Source organism: Hyperoodon ampullatus, assembly GCF_949752795.1.
Source record: "Hyperoodon ampullatus genome assembly, chromosome: 7".
Classification (NCBI taxonomy): Eukaryota; Metazoa; Chordata; class Mammalia; order Artiodactyla; family Ziphiidae; genus Hyperoodon; species Hyperoodon ampullatus.
This window is the reverse complement of record NC_136920.1, coordinates 57,394,344-57,413,405: the sequence shown is the minus strand read 5'-3', so window position 1 is coordinate 57,413,405 and position 19,062 is coordinate 57,394,344. Positions and strand designations below refer to the sequence as shown.

The window sequence follows — 19,062 nt, the reverse complement described above, 5'->3', positions numbered from 1 at the left end:
AGAAATCAGGATGACCTTTCAAAAAAGCAAACCCTTCCCCTGCTGAGGACTCTTCAAGGTTTCTCCTTGCGCTGAGAATAAAGAGGTTTTACCCTGTTCCATGGCCTCACCTCGCTGACCAGCCTGCTCCCACCGTCTCCAGCTCTCTATGCCCCAGCCTCCCATGCCCTGCTCCATTCCATTTACAGCTTTTGCACATGCTGTTGTCTCCTCCTGGGACCTTCTCTTGCTCCCTCTTCTGTTCAAACTACTCATCCTCAGTCTCTCAGCTCACCTTCCCAGGGAAGCAGATGTGACCAGGCCCCTGCTACAGGCTCTCCTAGTCCCTGACACTTTCTTTCATATCCCTTATCACAGCTAATTACTTGCATTCTTTTCCATTAATGTTTCTCCTACTAGACTGAAGCTTCAAAGGGCAGGACCATGTCAATTTTGTAAATCATTGTACCTAAAACTGTACCTGACCCAGGGAAAGCCCTGACTAAATACTTGTCCAATGAATGAATAAATGAGAGACTTTTCTGTGCCAGGCTCTGCCCTATTTGCAAAATGTAGCGTTCCAAGTTTACATGAGACAACCAAAGTCTTAGGAACTTAATTTTCTGCCCTTCTTCCTGTTTCCATGGTGACAGGCAATGCCTCCTGGGTACACACACGCTGACCTTGGATCCAAGCTTTATTAGAGCCTGTAAGCAGGATTACCAAGCACTGCCTATCTGGAGACTATCTGGAGAAAGGCTGATCCTTGCCATTGCACACAATTCTAATCCCATAATCCACCTGGCTTTTTTTTCTTCTCAGACTCTCCTGATGCACCATCACAGCTGCCCAGAGCTGGGGCAGTGCTCCTGGTGTAGGGCCCTGTTCAGACATCAGGGACCTATAGACCCTGTCCTTGAACCCCCTGCTTCCACAGCTTAGAAAAGCCCTGAGAAAGCAAGAAACTCATATTTCCTGAGCAATAACCATGTGCCAGGCTTGGTGCTGGGTATTTTAACCTAGGTCATTTCTTGGATGGTATAGAGCAGGCTGCTGGAGAAGAAAGTGCACTGACTGGGCTCGAGGCCAGAAGAGCTGGGTTCGAAGGCTGACTCAACTCCATCCTAGCCATGTGTGTCATCATGGGCATCCAGGCTGCAACATTTCAGTTTCCTTAATCCATAAAATGCGGATTACAGTGCCCACCTTCCAGGGAGGATTCATTTATGGAAACACTCATGGCATGACCCCTGGAATACAGGTGATATTTAGTATTAACTAAATGTTAGTCCCAGAAAGGGACTTGGTGATCTGGTCCAATGTCTCACTCTACAGATGGGAAACTAGGTCCAGAGTGGGCAAGCAGCTCTCCAAAAGCAACTAGGTCCAGAGTGGGCAAGCAGCTCTCCCAAAGCCACACAGCTAGAAATAGCAGGTCCAGGACTAAATAGAGGCCTCTCAAAATCTCAGTGGGTGGGTAGAAGGGATGGAGCAAACTCACTAGAAACAAAGGTGGGCAGGAGGGGCTGAGAGGGGCCCTGCAGGAGGAGTGGGGACAGTGGGCCGGGCGATTTCACGCCTTTGTCTCCTCCTGTCTGCCTCCAAGGGCCCTGGACAGGCGCCCACGTTTCCTAGACACAGTCAGAGCTCCCAATACATTATAAGAGATGCAGTTACCCGAGGCGGGGGGTGTCAAGGAAACCGTCTTTGAAAGGCTTGTTATTCTTATGAAGAATTGCAGGAGACAAGGCCTTCTCAAAACAAGAACTCTCGCCCCACCCCTCCCCGCCACGGGACTCTGTGGCCTCTATTTTAGCAATTATCATGGTGTTTGGTAATTACCTAGCTCACTCCCTAGCTCGTGGGCTGTGTTTTGTTCATCTCTGCATCGTCAGTACCTAGTGTCTGGCTCATAGTGTACCTGGCAGCTATTTGTGGGAGTAATGGGTGGCTGGCATATAGCTTTTTCTCTTTATTCTATTTGATGTTTTTTCTCTTTTATCCATTCATTGGACAAAGTCTGCTGAGCCTGCGCTCTGGGTTAGGCCCTCTGCTGGGGGAACAGGCGGGAATGAGCCCGGGGCTCTGACTTGCGGAGCGCCCCGTGTGGGGTGCACATCACGAACACTGTAAAGCTACCAGTGCACCAGCACCATCAGCCCTGGCCCCAAGCCCTCACCTGCCTGAGTTTCTCCAACCGGAGAGGCCTGAAAGTCCTTTCAGTGCAAAGACGTCACTTTGCTCGAGAAGTCCTTTGTCTCTGGGCCCTGAAAGCACAACTCCGCAGAGCCACTTCAAAGGCGCCCAGGCTAAAAGGACAGACCTGGGGGTCATCAGGTCTCCTGAACTTGTGCTGCTGTCTCCCACTGGCTGGCCCCAGCCTCTGCCCGCGCTGCCCCGGCGGGGGGGTCAGGGCCACACAGCCGGGTGAGGCAGCCCACCCTCTGTAGCCTGGACCCTGAGCAGAAGCCTGTATTTCTGTCAGCTCCACTCCCTGTGTCCCTGCCCTGATCCGGGGTCTGTGCTGTGGGGCCACCCTTCCAGAGAATGCCATGCTGCCTGACCCAGGAATGATATCTGAAGATATTCCTGGATTCTCTGGGCAACGCATGTCCCCCAACAGCTCAGAGCCCTCACCGTCCCAACTGCTCTCCTCACTGCACATCTCCATTGGCTTCCCTCCCTTGGAAAGTGTGCACCCAGAACTGAAAGGGATGTTGCAGTTACAGTCTCCAAGAAGCAGCACCCGCCGCCTCTGCCCTGGCACCTCTACTGATACGGCCCTCGGCTGCTCTCTCTAAGGCACGTCAGTGCTGTTGCCCAGTACCGCTGCCCATCTGCCTAGTAACGCCCTCAGCAACTAAAGGTTCAGGGCCGGGGTTACTCTCTCAGGGAGATCACCCTGACCCTCCACCTCCAGGGGTCGAGTACTCCTTCTCCTGTGTCCCCGCAGCCCCCCTCTGTCCCCAGCCCCTTGCCCCATCACAGCAGCCTCCATCAGATGAGCTGCCAACCATTCTGTAGCTGCCTCTCCAGACTGGGGCTCTTTAGGGCAGAGACCATATCTGCTTCATTCTCTTTCCTCTCTATTTCCCTCCCTCCCTCTCTCCTTCCCCACCCTTCGCCCTCCCCTCCTCTTTACTCCCTCCATCTTTCTACAAACATTTAATAAATGCCTACTCAGTGCCAGGCTACTGATGAGAGTGGAGAGCCAGAGCGCCCTGGCATAGGGCTGGCACGTACAGGAGGCCTCCACCCCAAATGGGAAGCTTAAAAACAAAAACTCACACAAGATCAAATTCTAACAACTGCATTTACAAGACACACAAATGCTTTCCTATTCTTAACTGCCTTAGCACCTGTTTTGTCCTCCCAAACTGTAACCACTGTTTATGGTTTTCTAAGAGGACTTTACATTCAATGTGGCACATTGTATTCTCACAGCAGCCCGTCACCCAGGCAGACAGGGGTCACTCGTGCCCCCATTTTCCAGAGGTGGAAGCGGGGCTCCGAAGGGTCACATAGTGAGTCGGTGGCAATGTCAAGACCTTAACTGAGGATGACAGACTTTCGGTCAAGCTCTTTCCTTTCTACAACAGTATCCCTCAGGGGTGTGACTTCAACCATAGAGATTCCAAATTTGTCTGCAGAGGTCCGAACTGGGTCTGGCTTGACATGACTCTGACTGGTTCTGCCTGGTCCAGGAGGCTGGAGCCATTGACATCTGCAGGTCCCCAGCTTCGAGCTCCCAACTGTTTCTCCTGAGAGTTGCCCCTCTGGGACTCCAACAACCAGTCACCCTTTGCCTCAGCCCTTCCCACATCTACTACATGAGGACCTCCCTGGTTTACCTCCTGGTGTTCAGCAGACCCTGGCAAAGAAGACTGTCTCAGAAAACAGGGGCATCCTGGTCTAAAAGTGCCTATCTGCACCCACACCTGTAAACCCTACCTGTATGGCTGCCAGTCAGTCTACCAGCCCGGGACTACAAAGGGAGTCCACCCAGATGTGGCTCATCAGCACAGGAAGAGCAGCTAGGACCATGGCTAGAAAAATGGCTGCCACCATAAGGCTTAATTCTGGGTGGGGGTGGGCAGGAGGTAGTAACTGTGCTGATCAAACTCAGCATCTGTGACCTTCATCTGACTCACTTTCCAAAGATGATGAGAATACTTAGGGTCACTGAAGGTTTTGGAGCAAGGAAGAGAGAGGATGAAGAGACTGTCCTTTCAGGAATTCTTTACAGTAGGAATCCTAGAGATGGTCCCAAGTACTGGACAAGGAATGGGTTTCAGTCACCCAAACCAGGCTCCAAATCCTGGCTCACCACTTACAAGTTGTGTGACTTTGTTATTTAATCACCTAGTCTTGACTTCTTTTTCTGTGAATGGGGATGATGACTACAACAGACTCTCTAGCCCTACTGTGAGGATTAATGCGAACAAGTGTGTAAAGGTCAAATAAATCCTCCTTCCCTTCCCCTAGGTTGTGCCACCTCTGCATTTTACAAAAGTGGCACCAGACATCTAGGGCAGATGCCTAATTCGGATTTTTCTCCACCACTCCAGGTCCCCTGTGGGAAGATGTGTTCTCCTGAAGTACAGGGAGATGGCTGCAGTACATAGCTAGATAGTTTTGTTTTCTGCCCTGTGTTGTTGTTGCTTTTTCTTTCTTTCTTTAAAAATTTTTTACTTTATTTATTTTTTGGCCACGTCATGCATGGCATGCGGGATCTTAGTTCCCTGACCAGGGATCGAACCCATGCCCCCTGCAGTGGGAGCACGGAGTCTTAACCACTGGACCACCAGGGAAGTCCCTGTGTTTTCCTTTTTTCCTTTTTGCTGGTAAATACCTTTTCTGGATATAACCTCCTAAGAACTAAATAAACACCCATTTGTATAATAAATATTTTAAAAGCTCCCTTGGTTGTTTTAACACCAAGAAGGCAAAGTCAGGGGCATAGTTGACTGTCTCAATGAGCTGCCATGAATCTGATAATCCTGCTAATGACGCTTTTAAAAATGTGAAGTTCTGCATTAAAAGGAACACACACCACGATCAAGTGGGGTTTATCCCAGGAATGCAAGGATTCTTCAATATACGCAAATCAATCAAGGTGATACACCATATTAGCAAATTGAAGGAGAAAAACCATATGATCATCTCAATAGATGCAGAAAAAGCTTTTGAGAAAATTCATCACCCATTTATGATAAAAAAAAAAAACTCTCCAGAAAATAAGCATAGAGGGAACTTACCTGAACATAATAAAGGCCATATATGACAAATCCACAGCCAACATCCTTCTCAATGGTGAAAAACTGAAATCACTTCCTCTAAGATCAGAAACAAGACAAGGTTGTCCACTCTCACCACTATTATTCAACATAGTTTTGGAAGCTTTAGCCACAGCAATCAGAGAAGAAAAAGAAGTAAAAGGAATCCAAATTGGAAAGAAGAAGTAAAGCTGTCACTGTTTGCAGATGACATGATACTATACATAGAGACTCTTAAAGATGCTACCAGAAAACTACTAGAGCTAATCAATGAATTTGGTAAAGTAGCAGGATACAAAATTAATGCACAGAAATATCTTGCATTCCTATACACTAATGATGAAAAGTCTGAAAGAGAAATTAAGGAAACACTCCAGTTTACCACTGCAACAAAAAGAATAAAATACCTAGGAATAAACCTACTTAAAGAGACAAAAGACCTGTATGCAGAAAACTATAAGATACTGATGAAAGAAATTAAAGATGATACAAACAGATGGAGAGATATACCATGTTCTTGGATTGGAAGAATCAACATTGTGAAAATGACTATACTACCAAAAGCAATCAACAGATTCAATGCAATCCCTATCAAACTACCACTGGCATTTTTCACAGAACTAGAACAAAAAATTTCACAATTTGTATGGAAACACAAAAGACCCCAAAGAGCCCAAGCAATCTTGAGAAAGAAAAACAGAGCATGAGGAATCAGGCTCCCTGACTTCAGACTATACTACAAAGCTACAGTAATCAAGACAGTATGGTACTGGCACAAAAGCAGAAATATGATCAATGGAACAGGATAGAAAGCCCAGAGATAAACCCACGCACATATGGTCACCTTATTTTTGATAAAGGAGGCAAGAATATACAATGGAGAAAAGACAGCCTCTTCAATAAGTGGTGTTGGGAAAACTGGACAGCTACATGTAAAAGAATGAAATTAGAACACTCCTTAACACTATACACGAAAATAAACTCAAAATGGATCAAAGACCTAAATGTAAGGCCAGACACTATATAACTCTAAGAGGAAAACATAGGCATAACACTCTATGACATAAATCACAGCAAGATCCTTTTTGACCCACCGCTTAGAGAAATGGAAATGAAAACAAAAATAAACAAATGGGACCTAATGAAACTTAAAGCTTTTGCACAGCAAAGGAAACCATAAACAAGACGAAAAGACAACCCTCAGAATGGGAGAAAATATTTGCAAATGAAGCAACTGACAAAGGATTAATCTCCAAAATTTACAAGCAGCTCATGCAGCTCAATATCAAAAAAACAAACAACCCAATCCAAACATGGGCAGAAGACCTAAATAGACATTTATCCAAAGAAGATATACAGATTGCCAGCAAACACATGAAAGGATGCTCAATATCACTAATCATTAGAGAAATGCAAATCAAAACTACAGTGAGGTATCACCTCACACCAGTCAGAATGGCCATCGTCAAAAATCTACAAACAATAAATGCTGGAGAGGGTGTGGAGAAAAGGGAGCCCTCTTGCACTGTTGTTGGGAATGTAAATTGATACAGTCACTATGGAGAACAGTATGGAGGTTCCTTAAAAAACTAAAAATAGAACTATCATACGACCCAGCAATCCCACTACTGGGCATATACCCTGAGAAAACCATAATTCAAAAAGAGTCATGTACCACCATGTTCATTGCAGCTCTACTTACAATAGCCAGGACATGGAAGCAACCTAAGTGTCCATCAACAGATGAATGGATAAAGAAGATGTGGCACATATATACAATGGAATATTAATCAGCCATAAAGGAAACTAAATGGAGTTATTTGTAGTGAGGTGGATGGACCTGGAGTCTGTCATACAGAGTGAAGTAAGTCAGAAAGAGAAAAACAAATACCATATGCTAACACATATATACGGAATATTAAAAAAATGGTTATGAAGAACCTAGGGGCAGGACGGGAATAAAGACACGGACTTATTAGAGAATGGACTTGAGGACATGGGGAGGGGTAATGGTAAGCTGTGACAAAGTGAGAGAGTGGCATGGACCTATATACACTACCAAATGTAAAACCAGTAGCTAGTGGGAAGCAGCCGCATAGCACAGGGAGATCAGCTCGGTGCTTTGTGACCACCTAGAGGGGTGGGATAGGGAGCGTGGGAGGGAGGGAGATGCAAGAAGGAGGAGATATGGGGATATATGTATAGGTATAGCTGATTCACTTTGTTATAAAGCAGAAACTAACACACCATTGTAAAGCAATTATACTCCAATAAAGATGTTAAAAAAAAAAAAAGTGAAGTGCTGGACTAAGGCCGCTAGACAGTAATGGCTCAGTTCTTGTCTACCTGGGAACTTGCAAATCAGTCTTTGTCCTTACCCCCACCCCATCTAAAGCAATGGATGGGATCTTGAGCCATTAATCAAAAATTGGTTTGGTGTGTCCAGAGGGGATCAATGAAAATGACCCTGTAATTGCAGAAATGGAATCTGCACCAGGAGGTTGATTGATAAGGTGCTCAGGGAGGAGGGGCTGGGGAAGGGCTGGGAAGGCGAGGGGGCAGCAAGAGCCAGTACTGGAGGGGCATCGTCTCAAGCCGTTGTGTGGCAGAGAGAGTGGCTTTGCCACGTGTAGCTCCAGCCACCACCACTCCGTTGGGACTAAGGGTGGTAAGTAACTGGGAAGTGGTGGTCAGCAAACTACCCATAAAGTGAACTGTGACAAGGGCGTTCCACTTACAGTTCACAGAGGCCTTCGTATGCACCCTCACGGGGCCCTCATAATAGTCCTCTGAATCAGAAACAGGATTTTCTGTGATCAGACCTCTTACTACCTGCTACCCACACTCTGGAACCAAACAGATTCGGGTCACACTATATTCCTTGCTGACCAAACTCCTACCTTCTGAATTTGGGAGTCATATAGATCTGGGTAGTGGTTGATACTTGTATTCTTGTTATTTCTTTGAGGCTCAAAGAAAGTAAGAAACTCAGCCAAGGTTACAGAGCTAGTAACTAGTAGAGCTTGGATTTAGAACCAGGCCTGCTGGCTCTAATTCCCGGCCCTTGTTGCTAAGACATGCCCCTGGAGGATGCCTCTGCCATCATGGAGTTAGCAGCTCTACACTGGGCAGGGGCTGGGCTCAGCCAACCTCTTAAGATTAACCTCTAACCACGAGTCTATGATTTTATGAAGTCAGGACTGTTTAGAAAAAGTGGCCACATGACCTACAGAGGAGGCTGGCCCAGAGGCTGGCCATTATAAAAGCAGCGGTTGACTCCTCTGTGCTCAGCCGTTGCCATGACCTTTCTTGAAACCACCCCTGTCTCATAAGCAGAGCCAGTTACTAGGCAGAATAAAGCCTTGCGGAGGCTCAGTGGTGCCTATGGAGGCAGATGGTGAATATCATCATTCATCCATTCATTCACTGTTCATTCAGCAAACACTTTAGAAGACATTATCTGTGGAAGACAATGGGCTGGAAGCTAGGGCTACAAAGATGAGCAGAAGGACAGGGTCTTTGCCCTGGGGGAGCATAGTCTAGTGAGGGGCGACACACAAACATATGAGCAGATGACACAGTACGTGTGCTAAGTTCCACGATGAAGAACACACAGGGAGCATCTTACCCAGCCTGGGAGGTGCGGGAAAGGCTTCCTGGAGCTGTCCCCTGAGCGGAGTCTTGAAGGATGAGTTAGCCAGGTGGAGAAGCAGGAGAAGGGCAATCTGAGCAGGTGGGAGAGCGTGGGTAAAGCATGGAGGTGAGAAGCAGCATGGTGCGTTGAGCAGACATAAGCTTCTGCAGGCCGAGAGAGGAACCCACGGATGGTTTAAAGCAGGGCGTGACATGATCAGAACTGCATGTTCTAAAGACCCCTCTGGCAGCTTAAACCAGTACCAGTGGCAGTAATTTGCGTATCTCAGCATCTGAAGCTCCCTTGGCCCCAGGTAAGATGTCCAGGTTGAAATAGATATATACAGTACCAAATTAACAAGCGACTGAGGGCCACTTATACGAGGACAAGGGACAGAGAGTTAAGCTCGGTTCCACTGTTTGAAATAAAATGCACAAGATGGCGGTCTCTGATCCAACATCTCCAGTGTCAGGTTTAGGCACCTGTTTTATCTTGGTATCTCTAGTACCAAGTATATTTCTTATGAATGAAAACAGCTGGATCATTCTGTATTCAATAACCCAGTCAGTTAATTTAGCACCCAAAGGAGAAAACCTATATATTTGGCTGAGACAATTGGTCAATTCATTCAGGATGTTTGGGCCAGTTGTGTGTGAAAACCTGACCCAACTCTTACTTCCCCTCATTTGTATCTGGTTCCCAAGATTTAGAGGGGATCCTAGGTTAGCCTGCAGTTTGCCCAAGCAGACAGGGCACCTCGAGCTGAGGATATAGCTTAGGAGTCCAACTCATCTGAAGCCTGACTCCCTTCAGGCAGGCCTCCTCCCTTGGGTGAAGGGGAGAAGCAGCCCAGGCTGTGGAGCGGCCAGCTGGAGCTGGCAGACACCCTCCTCTCTGAGCTCCCCTCTCCTGTCTGTCACCTGGTGCAAACACCTGCTCCACTACATCAGGAGGGCGCAGTGGGACTGCACAGAAAGAAAGGCTTCGTAAGCAATCGGTAATTATAAATTCTTAGAATATTATTGCTTAGGTTTGTGGACTCAAGGTAATTCAGTAGCTGGGATTCTTTAAAAGTGTTCTTCTTGATCAGTGTTTGCCTCAATCAGCGTCATATATTGTCAGAGTAATTTATCAGAAAGACAGAGAACACAGACCTTTCAAGTACTGTACAGGGAAGGCAGAGGGGCCTGAAATGAGCTCTATTTAGTGTCCACTATGGGTTCCCTATAGCCATCAAGTCATTTCATCCTCACTCCTCTCATATGAGGTGGGTATTAGTGTCCCCATTTTCAGAGGAGGACAGTCTGTGTTTAGTGAAAGACACAGACTGGCATAGCTGCCACCGACTTCCATCCATGAACCTGGTAAAGGCCTAAGGGCACCGCCACTGTTAACCCGTATTCACATGCTAAGGAAGAAAATATGTAAGGATGGCAACTCTGTTATTCGAGCTATTCTAGGATGGTCTAGGTGTCATGAGGATCGATGCATCAGTGGCAGTGGGATGGAGAGCTTTGGATCACGTGCCGGGTTCTGCACGAGGGGAAGCCGAGCAGGGTTGGTTCCATTGGTTTGAAACAGCTGCCCCTCCTGTCTCGGCTCGGCTGTCCCTGCCCTGTTGGCCTCAGGTGGGGCTGCTGTAGGTCTCCCCTTAACTGTAGATGGTCCACGGTCTACATCCTGAAAGAAACTTTTTATACATGAGGTCCTGAAAATGTAAACTGCTCTAAGCATTTTAGCAGGGAGAGGGCCTTGAAACCATGATGCACACAGAGGGAGTCCGCACACAGAGGGTGTCCACTTGACACTCCCTGAATCTATGGGAAGCAGGCTGTGCATTTTTAAACCCTAATGGAAAAAATAAATGAGGGAAGAACTTCACTAAGAACACAAACTCTAAGGAAGGATTAAACTACGCTTATAACGAATGCAGCAGTGGGGACCTATTTTAAAACTAGAGGCTGGTTTTAACTTCATTTGCTATTTCAGGGAGGTGATGATAGTAAGGGGTGTAGATTTGCTTCCTGGGCTTGGGCAGCATCAGGGAGCACAGCGTAAGCGAGGCTGAGCCTCCGGGGGAGCCTGACCACTGGGTGGTTCCCACCTTCCTGCTTCTCCACTGCCCATTCTTGCCCTTTGATTCTGAGTGCGTCTCACCTTCTCCTGGGTTATTCTCAGTGTCTTCATACATGTGTGTTTTCTGTGTGTCTTCTCTCTTTGCCTCTGTTTCTACTTCTCCTGTCTTTTCATCTCTCAATCCCTAGTTTTGATCAAACAATTCTTAACTGATCAAAAGAGAGCTAAATAATATACTTTTATGTATGTTTTATTATTGGACAGTATTTTGCATTTTCTGCCTCATACAAAAGCAGGCAGGTGGGTGGAATGCTTTCTGTTCATCTGGAAAACAAATATATAGTGTTTTTTTCCACATACGTGATCCTTGATTATTCCTACCATGGCTCCTACTCAAAGCCCAGATTTTGAGAACCAGCAACAGAATGAGTCCCAGCCTAGAGCTCCTAGTCTAGAGCAAGAGAGGACCTGTGGCTGGTGCCCGGTTTGAGGGTGAGGGTGAGAAGCACAATGGCAGGAGCATGCGCAGGTGGGGTACAGCTGGGGGTGTGAATAGAGATCCTGGTTAGTGACCTCCCCTCCCCCCCAGGACGTCCAGGCACCCTGACCCTCCCAAGGACTGAGCTCACCTGGCATTGTGCTCCCACATCTCTGCTCCTGCAGCCCCTCTGCCTGGCATGACTGGCCGCCCCCCCTCTCCGGCTCTGTTCACTCGGTCGCCACCTGCCCATCCACTGAGGTCCTCCCTGACCCACAGAATCTGCTAGAACAGACTCCTTCTTCATGTTTCACTGTGATTGGAGGTGGGGTCTCAGCCATCCTGGTTCTCTGCTCCAGGCACAATGCCTGGCACATGAGAGGTATTCAATCAACATGCACTGGCAAAAGGAAGTGGGATCCCAAAGGATAGAATCTTTTGTCTCCCATTCCAGCAGAAGGATATCCAAGTGGGCACCCTTGGCCCTGGCTCTGAGGTGCCCACCCTTTTGCTCTTCTGCCTGTAGGCCTGCCCCTGCATGCCCTGCATACCCACATGCCACCCACTCTCCAAGGGTCCCCCCCATGAAGACTACAGATTCCCCACTCCCGGTGGGAAGAATCCTGTCCTCCATCTGAGCTCCCAGCTCCCTGGCCTGTCGTTACCTTGTTTGGACTCTCTTACGGCGGCTTCCACACCCCTGTGTTAGGCACACACCCGACTGTCACGCCATCACCCACACAGTGAGCCAGTCCCTGAGCGTGGAGCCTCCACAGTGACCAGATTAAATAAGTGAAGGCATCTCTGCCATCTCTTGGGAGGAGAAAAGCCAGAACAGACAGTCCTGCGGGTTGACGGGAAGAGGGTGGAGGTCGGGGGCCAGCCTCCCAGTGTGGCGAGGTGGTGCTGGCCACTCAGCCCCAGAAACATGGGATCAGATCGTTACACTACCTTGTTGGCCACTGGGTCTCCCGGTCCATCGTCGCCTTTCCCAACACTTAGCTCTGACTGCTTGCAATTAGTATCTGAGAGGCAAGTATCTAAAAGAGTCAAGCTGCGTTACGGAGAACCCCAGAGAAACTGCAGAGTGCAGCTCATCTCATGGAGAGCGGCTCAAATGGCAAAAGTTGGTTCCTTCACCTACTCAGCTGGGCCTTACCAAGGAAATAAGATCAAGAAAGTGGTGTTCGTCTTTAGCATTTATTTATAATTGGAAAAACTGTTTGTTTGTTTTTCTGAGCAAGCACAGACCACAAGCACGTCACAATCAATTGGCTATACATGAATATTTTTGTCATTTTCTTACTAACAGCAGGAATGAAATAGCACCAAGAGAGGTGTGCGCTACACATACATAGACAACCTGTGGTACGCAACAAAACCCAGGCCACAAAATCGTAATTAGACGCTTCCGGTCTGCCTTGAGAGAGGCAAAGGCATAACGGGAGCACCAGCAGATAACAAAAAGCTTTAAGGACCCAACGCACAGCTTCAGGGATCATCTTTGCAGGTGAGTGAAGCAGAAGGTGAGAAAGCTTCAGTCCTAGCTCTTTTGTCAGGGGAGTTCAGGGAACCACAGGGAAGTGTACAAAAATGGGGCGAACAGGCATTTGAAGCTTGGCCACCTTCAGAAAGGCAACACTAAAACACTGCTTGTGAGACTGAAATCAGATTCAGTCAGCGCGTTTGGGATGCAGAACTAGACCGGCTGAGTTTTATTTGTAAACAGTAGAAATCAAAGGAGGTTTCTTGCCAGTGAAGTGACACATTCAAGAGTCAAAGCGAACTACCAACAGGGTTTTCTCAGTTGGAGGCACTAAAAAGATGGGGAGGCTAAAGGCTGAAAAGACATCCTATAGGTCATCTAAAGCGTCAGGTCGGGCAGGGAAGAAACTCAGTGCCTGAGGCCACAAGGTGGGTGGGAAACTCTACTATTTGGGCAACACAAACTTGAATCAGACACAGGGGTGAAGTCCTACGTATCCTGGTTGTGCTGTGGTGGAGACATTTATACACGCTACCCACCATGGCTGGCCCCATGTCGGGCACACAGGCATCCAATAAGCGAATGTTGAGTGAATGGTCCCCTGTGTGTTGTAAAGTTTGATTTACTTGATCTGCAAGAAAACAGATGACTATTCTATGGAGAAATTCAAATCGTGGCTAACATCAACATGCCTGACGAATGCCAGATCTCAAGAGAACGAACATACGTTGGCAGATTCTCTGGACAAAGTTAAGACCATGCTGACCGAGCTCTCAGCATGAGATTATTGTTAAGATCAGCTAGCACATACCTGAATCAGTACCGAGATCTACTCTAGCCCTTTCCAGCTAGGCATCAAAATCTGTGATTCATAAACACTGAAACTCACTAACATTTTCTACCTTCCTCAGTACTTCTTCCTCACAGTTCCTTCCCTGGGACAGAAAGAAGATGGCAGAAAGGCCTGGCCAAGCGCTTCATTTCTGCAGGTTCTGTCCTCTTAGGAAATAGGGCCTGCATAGCACAGGCTCAATTAATTAGCAAGAGACTTCTCAATCAGCCCAAAGATGACAAATAAAATGGCGTAAATGGGGATTTTGCTGCCTGAATGGTCAGAAGATGAGAGAGCTTGTGGAGGCTCTATTTCCTCCAACTTGAAGGACCTAACGGGACTTTTGAGGTAGGGAACTGTGAGGACTTCACTCATTACCACTTTTATTACAAAAGAAAAGTACGCCTGAGCAGAGGCTGGTGTCACACAACAGCCCAGCGATTTCAGAATGCCGGCGACAGGAAGCTCCCTGGGGACATGGGAAATAAAGAGTACTGAGCAACCTACACGCCGCCACGGGGCTTGCAAATGTAATTTTTCTGGTAGGTATGTGAGATCTTTCCACAACTCCCTGGCTAATGCCTACAACACAACTCTAGCACAGCTAAGGTGGCACAGCTGCCACTGGCAGCATTGGCCACACAGACACGAGACACACAATGCAGGGAGAGCTGCTTTTATTCAGAAATGAGGTCAAAAATGCTTGCTAATCACATAGCAGGGAACTTTCCTCATCTTAGGCTAAGTCATAGAAATTTCCCATAACCTGAAGTTCAGCATCTCCTGTCCTCTCTGAGGAACAGAGCAAGAAGAGTCCAGGCAGGAACAGTAAACATTGTCACAGTAGCCACTACATCTGCTTCCTGCTTGTGTTTCTCAGAAGCAAGAAAGCCACATTCTAAATACACTATCCTTACACCTTGAACTTTCTTCCTCAGTCCTCTGTAACCAGTCACTTTGCAAAATCCGCAGCACTGGATAGGCGGAGAGTTAACAGGAAAACAATCTCCTCATTTTTGTCATCTTCCTATGATGTCTGGAGTGTACCTACAACACCTAACCTTTTTGCCCTGGCCTAGTTTTGGTCATCAGTGGCGCATCACTTACTTGCTATACAATTTAAAGCCCTCTGATAGGAAACTAAATGCAGTCACGTGTTTCTAACCGAAGAGTCTATGAAAAAATTACTTAAACTTAACAGATACAACTCATTTTATTGACATGAAGGCCAGGATTTTTTTCTTTGCTTGTTAAATATTTCCACAAATTTTGTCAATTGCCAAAGCCCAGGTCAAGCTTCTGTAGCGCATGAGTTTTGGAAAAGAACACTTTTACCTAAAGTTCAAAATTGATCACTGGCACAGACCCTGGGGAGAAACAGGAGGAGGACGCCCTACATTCATGTCGAAGCACCGCCAGGACGGTTCCCCTGTGGTCCCCGGGCCTCCCTCGGCAGGTATATTCTCCCTCGCCAGGAGGCACCGCCCTGCACACAGGCTCTGGCTGGTCCAGGGGCCCGTGGTGCGGACCTGCTCTAGATCTGCACAGGAGGCAGGCCGCCCAGTCTCGGACACAAGACCCGTCTGTTCAAAGAAACCAAAGAGCTCCTAGGACATTCAGGACCCACGCAGATGGGAAGCCTCTAATCAATTTTGTGGCCTTTTTTGTTGGTTAGTGAAAAAGAAAAAAGAAAAAGGAGAGAAGAAGCAAGGGAAGTGCAGTGCATTACTCTTTAGCCTCAGCCAGCTTATTGTTCATCTCTGCACTCTGCTCCTTGTCAGCAGGCGGGGCAGCGCTGGCGCCCTCCGCGCTCTTTTTCTTGGAGGCCCGGCCCAACACCACCTGCTTGTCTTTGGCCTTCCTCGGGGGCTTATGGCTCGCTGAGGTCTTTTTTGGTTTGGAACTCTGGAGACTAGGTTTCTCCACCTGCACGGAGAGACAGACAGACAGACGGCGAACAGAAACACAGAAGGGGAGGGACGTAGGAGGGCAAATTTAGAGAGAAGACGTGATTAGTGAAAGGATAACAGTAACAACACAGGACTCGGAGGGGCATGGCATGTAAAGCCTCTCAGGGATGCTAGGGCATCTGGCATCTCCCCTCTGAAGCCCCCGGTCAGCCGTTCTGGCCGCCCTCTCGCTGGCCACACTGGCTCCCGCCGCCAGCCCTCGCCCTGGGCCCCGCCAGGTGGACGGTGTTCTGTGATGCACTCCCTGCTGCCCCTGCCCGCGGGAGGACTGTACCTCCCCGTCCTGCTCAACTCAGGCAGGCCACGTGAGTAGCTTTAGGCAATGAGATGTGAGCAGAGGTGACGGGTCACCTCCAGACAGAAGATCAAGAGTCAGCCTGTGCTTCCCAATGTGCCCCTTTCCTCTGCCACAGAGAGGCTGTTCCTCACCCTGAGTTCCAGATGGAAGAGGTGCCGAGGAAAAGAGCTGCAGCCCACCCATGGTGGGCCCATACTGGTAAGAAATAAACCTTTGTTGGGCTTTGCTGGTGGCGCAGTGGTTGAGAGTCCGCCTGCCGATGCAGGGGACACGGGTTCGTGCCCCGGTCCGGGAAGATCCCACATGCCGCGGAGCGGCTGGGCCCATGAGCCATGGCCGCTGAGCCTGCGCGTCCGGAGCCTGTGCTCCGCAACGGGAGAGGCCACAGCGGTGAGAGGCCCGCATACCGCAAAAAAAAAAGAAATAAAATAAACCTTTGTTGATGGAAGACACTGAGATTCTGGGCGGTTTACTACCACAGCAGGAGCTGGCCTTTCCTGTTTCTGAGCTCCTGTGCACAAATGTCCTCACTGAGAGGCTTGGGCGGGCAGTCTCGCCCAGTGAGGCCTTCAGCGCTGTCCAGCCATCCCCTCCTCCCCTCTGGCTGGCTCCCCAGACGGTCTTCCCCAGAGCTGCTCTTCAAGCCCACTTCACTCTCCCCAAGCTACCTCCTGCTAGTTCTGCCCCCTCATTCCTGGGAGGTGGTCTTTTTTTCTCTTTCTCAAGAACTCTGGGCCACTGGGTATGATCCCTCAATATGCCACCCTCCTCTCACCCACCTCTGGATTTACTTTCCCCAATCTTCCCTCCCTCCTCTACTAGAAGCTTGTTTTGTCCAAAGTCAACCCCATGTCCTGGGTCCCACTTCATCTGTGGAAGGTGGACAGAGATGATGTTGGGCCTCACAGGCTGGGTCATCCACTCAATGAAGTCTAGGGGTTTTCAGTCACCCCTGACCTGTAAATAAGGTAACCGATCGTCCTGGTTTGCCCAGGACTGAGGGCTTTCATGGAATATGGAATTTTCAATGCTTCATCTGGAGTAGTCCAGGCAAACTGGGTTGGGTAGTTGCCTTACCTGTAAACCAGTCCTGGGCCAAAGAGGAAACTCCACTTGACTGCAAGACTTTAGGGCAAAGCAGAGCAAAGCCTCTCAGGTTTTCAGACTTTTACTGCTATTATAGAGAGGAGAGCTGATATTTGCACAATTCCGTATGGCTTGACATCATAGAATAAGCTATGGCATGTATGATTCCTGTCTCAGCAGCGGAGTCCCCAACATGATTCTCCCTCTCATGAATGCATATTGCGATGCAAATAAGGCAAAGCTCTGTTGTCATTGGAAAATCCCTGAATCCACTGTAACTTACTTAGAAATGAAAATCATTCACAAACTGTTTATTATAGTAACAAATTACTTGGAACACATCTTGCAGCTGATGTGACAGGTGTATTGTGACAGACTGAGAATTGTCGCTGGCTGGAGGGAAAGGATAACAAAAGGCAGGTGGTTTTTAGGGATTTGGGAGGTAAAGAAGTGTCCAGTGATTGGAGCTGAGGATGAGGCAGGGGCTAGGTGGGAAAGAAGTCAGGCAAGGAAGCCTCCAAGGCTGGGTCAGCACTTCAGGGGCAAAAGCACAGTTATTTTAAGACAAGAGGATTTAGGGCTCATGTGAGATTTTCTGCCATTTTGGGGGGGATTTCTCAAAATCAGAAGCTAGTTCTCTGGAAACCTACCAGTCTTTAAGCTGTTTTCATTTTAGGTAATGTTCCTTTAAAAATTCACTCTGAATTTAGCAAAGGTCCCTGGTAAGAAGCCCCTCTGTCTCTGTGTGCTGTGAAGGAAAGGAGGGGCTTTAAAGAAGCCCTTGGGGGTGGGGCCAGAGTTGGCAGTACCCCCTTCCCCACCCCCCAGTCTCTGCTGCAGTTAACCCCTCCATGCCAGACAGTGCTGATGGGTCCCCAGAAGTTCAGTCTCACCTTTGGCGGTTCCTTGAAAGGCTCACTGTAGAGGCTGCGTATTCTTCTGCGATCAATGACCTTATTGTCAGCTGGGGTTGGCTTATTGGCCTCCCCTTTGAACTGGGCGCTGTAGCTGGTCTCGTGAGACATCTTATCATCCGGGGGCTTGTATTGGGGCTTGGCTTTTATGGGTTTCACAGGCTTGATGTCAGTCCATGCTCTGAATTCATTCCTGCAAATCAAAGAAGGCCTAAGTGATATGATACATCCTATATCCAGAAGCAGTGCTCTCACACAGGGCGGCAAGCACAGTGGGTTCTCAGTTAGTGCTTGTCGTGCTGACTGATCTGTGGCTGAAGAGTGAACTCACTCTCTCCTCCTGTGTAAGTGTAAGTGTTCCTTCCTGCCCGGTCAAGGCAGGTTGTGACAACAGCAGCAGTACTTCAGAGAAGGAGCATGGGCTCCCAGCTCCCACTGTGTGACCATGGACAGGCAGTTCTCATCTTTAGGCCTCATTTTCACAATACCTAAAATGAGGCTGAAAAAATTCAATCCATTCAGTCATTTATGAGTTCAACACATGTGACTGAATGCTGCTGTGTGTGAGGTTAGAGAGCTGTGACTGTTAAATGAGACAATGTGTTGGACACTGTGCCTGGTACGTTGTGGCCAAATGAAAAAGTGCCAGTTCTGATTGAATTATTTATAGTGAGGTGGATGGACCTAGAGTCTGTCATACAGGGTGAAGTAAGTCAGAAAGAGAAAAACCAATACCGTATGCTAACACATATATATGGAATCTAAAAAAAAAAAAAAGGTTCTGAAGAACCTAGGGGCAGGACAGGAATAAAGACACAGGCTTAGGGAATGGACTTGAGGACACGGGGAGGGGGAAGGATAAGCTGGGACGAAGTGAGAGAGCAGCATGGACATATATACACTACCAAATATAAGATAGCTAGCTAGTGGGAAGCAGCCACATAGTACAAGGAGATCAGCTCGGTGCTTTGTGACCACCTAGAGGGGTGGGATAGGGAGGGAGGGAGGGAGACGCAAGAGGGAGGGGATATGG

General features: G+C 48.1%; 1 protein-coding gene across 1 annotated transcript in view; it reads right to left on the bottom strand.

The window, feature by feature from the left end:
- Positions 1-19,062, bottom strand: part of MAP6 (microtubule associated protein 6) — a gene marked incomplete at both ends in the record, with an annotated part of 88,190 nt that overhangs the window by 10,923 nt on the left and 58,205 nt on the right. Inside the window, 2 exons of the mRNA XM_079708142.1 lie at positions 15,491-15,687; positions 18,009-18,222. Coding sequence (XP_079564268.1) covers positions 15,491-15,687; positions 18,009-18,222 — 411 coding nt within the window. The remainder of the gene's footprint in view (positions 1-15,490; positions 15,688-18,008; positions 18,223-19,062) is intronic.